We start from the raw sequence: 1,869 nt of genomic DNA on the forward strand, positions 1-1,869 counted from the left end.
TTATTTATTTTTCCTATGAGAAAGTCAAAGATAGTAAAAGAAAAAGTAAATACTTTTGTATGGCAGATCTCTTCTTCCCTCCCTCCCCTCTAAATCCAGCAATCAAAAAACAGTGACTTTTTTTGAGGGATATTTTATTCTTTGGGAATTCCCTTATACATAGATACCTCCAAGTGTAATACAGTAGTTTAATCTTCTGAGAGCTAAATCAGGAAAATGCTGGGAACTTTGATGCCTACAGATAAAACAACTATAGAAATGAGACTCGGGCTTTGTCAAAGCACCTAAAAGATGGCAGTAATCAAAAGTCCCTATTCCGGACTACTTGCTTCAGTGAGAAAGGGTACTATTACTAAAAGTTTACTTTTTCAGCCGTTTGATTGTTATTACTTACCCTCCGAAATTCTTTTGAGAAGTCAGAGCTGTTTTTAGCTCTGCAGTTGATTGCTGACAAGTACTCAAGCCATTCTGTTGGAGCTCATACTTAACTAAGGTAAGTGAGATTCCTATGAAAAAAATGAGACTGAAATCTGGTTGTTGGTATTCCAGTGGTTTGGAATTGGTCTAATACTAAACTTTGCACTCACTCTGGAAAACAAAACAAAACACCAGAACCAACTTCGACCATATTATGCCTTACAATGAGTTTGAGCAAACTCTGGGAGTCAGTGATGGACAGGGAGGCCTGGCGTGCTGCAGTCCGTGGGGTCGCATGATCGTACACGACTGAGCGACTGAACTAAACCGAACTGATGCCTCACAACAAGGCGTAATCCAAACGGTAATTTTCTTTCTTTTTTTGGCCCCAGATATTTTAATTGTAGCGTTTTCTAACATTTTTTCCTGGGAAATTACTTTTCATTTCGTTTTGAGATGTCCCCGGATATTTCTAAGCTTCTACAGTGCTTTCCTGGAGAAGGCAATGGCACCCCACTCCAGTACTCTTGGCCTGGAAAATCCCATGGACGGAGGAGCCTGGTGGGCTGCAGTCCATGGGGTCGCCAAGAGTCGGACACGACTAAGCAACTTCACTTTCACTTTTCCCTTTCATGCATTGGAGAAGGAAATGGCACCCCACTCCACTACTCTTGCCTGGAGAATCCCAGGGACGGTGGAGCCTGGTGGGCTGCCGTCTATGGGGTCGCACAGAGTCGGACACGACTGAAGTGACTTAGCAGTAGCAGCACAGTGCTTTCCCCAGGAAAATATTAAAGGGAACAAGTAAATCTGTTTCATCAAAATGATGTTAAGTAGCCACCTGAAATAGTTCATTACTTATCGCTTGATAACATTTAATTTTCATAAATATCATCGGCTAGTAATACACACACACCAGAAACGGATAAAACCAGAAACGGATCTTTGTATTTTCACCGTCATCAGAACCCCGAGGGACGCTCTCGAGAGCGCACACGAAGGTACCTCGGCTTCCGCACTACAACTCCCAGAAGGCTCCGCGGCCAGGAGGCCGTTTCCGGGCGTGCGTCCCCGTCCTACGCTCGGAACCGGGGAAATGGGGAGCGGTGCTACCTGGCCAGCTCGCGGCGTGTTCGCGACTTGAGTACGCGGCTGACCGCTCTGAACGCTCCCCTGGTCAGGACCCGGCGCTGCTCGGAAGGGCCCTCTCCAATAGCACTGCTTGAGGACCGACCATGAGGCGCTTGGGGTCGGTGCAGCGGAAAATGCCGTGTGTGTTTGTGACGGAGGTGAAAGAGGAGCCTTCCACCAAAAGGGAGCATCAGGTACCAAGGAGCACTGGGCCCGCGGGGCGGCCGCGGGTGGGTTCCTCCCCGCGACGCGGGCTGCATTTGAACCCGCGAGCGCTTCCAGGCGCGGTAGAGCCGCGCTGCAGCCCGGGGGTCTCTCTGC

The 1,869-nt window shown here is 48.3% G+C and overlaps 1 protein-coding gene across 1 annotated transcript in view; it reads left to right on the top strand.

Annotated features, from left to right (window-relative positions):
- The first annotated feature begins 1,449 nt into the window (after positions 1-1,449).
- The window catches only part of LOC104982618 (chromosome unknown open reading frame, human C12orf29), a 10,040-nt gene continuing 9,620 nt past the window's right edge, over positions 1,450-1,869 (top strand). The window contains exon 1 of the mRNA XM_010832052.1: positions 1,450-1,742. Coding sequence (XP_010830354.1) covers positions 1,653-1,742 — 90 coding nt within the window. The 5' untranslated portion in view covers positions 1,450-1,652. The remainder of the gene's footprint in view (positions 1,743-1,869) is intronic.

The sequence above is a fragment of the Bison bison genome, unplaced genomic scaffold, assembly GCF_000754665.1.
Source record: "Bison bison bison isolate TAMUID 2011002044 unplaced genomic scaffold, Bison_UMD1.0 scf7180017864535, whole genome shotgun sequence".
NCBI classification, from domain to species: domain Eukaryota; kingdom Metazoa; phylum Chordata; class Mammalia; order Artiodactyla; family Bovidae; genus Bison; species Bison bison.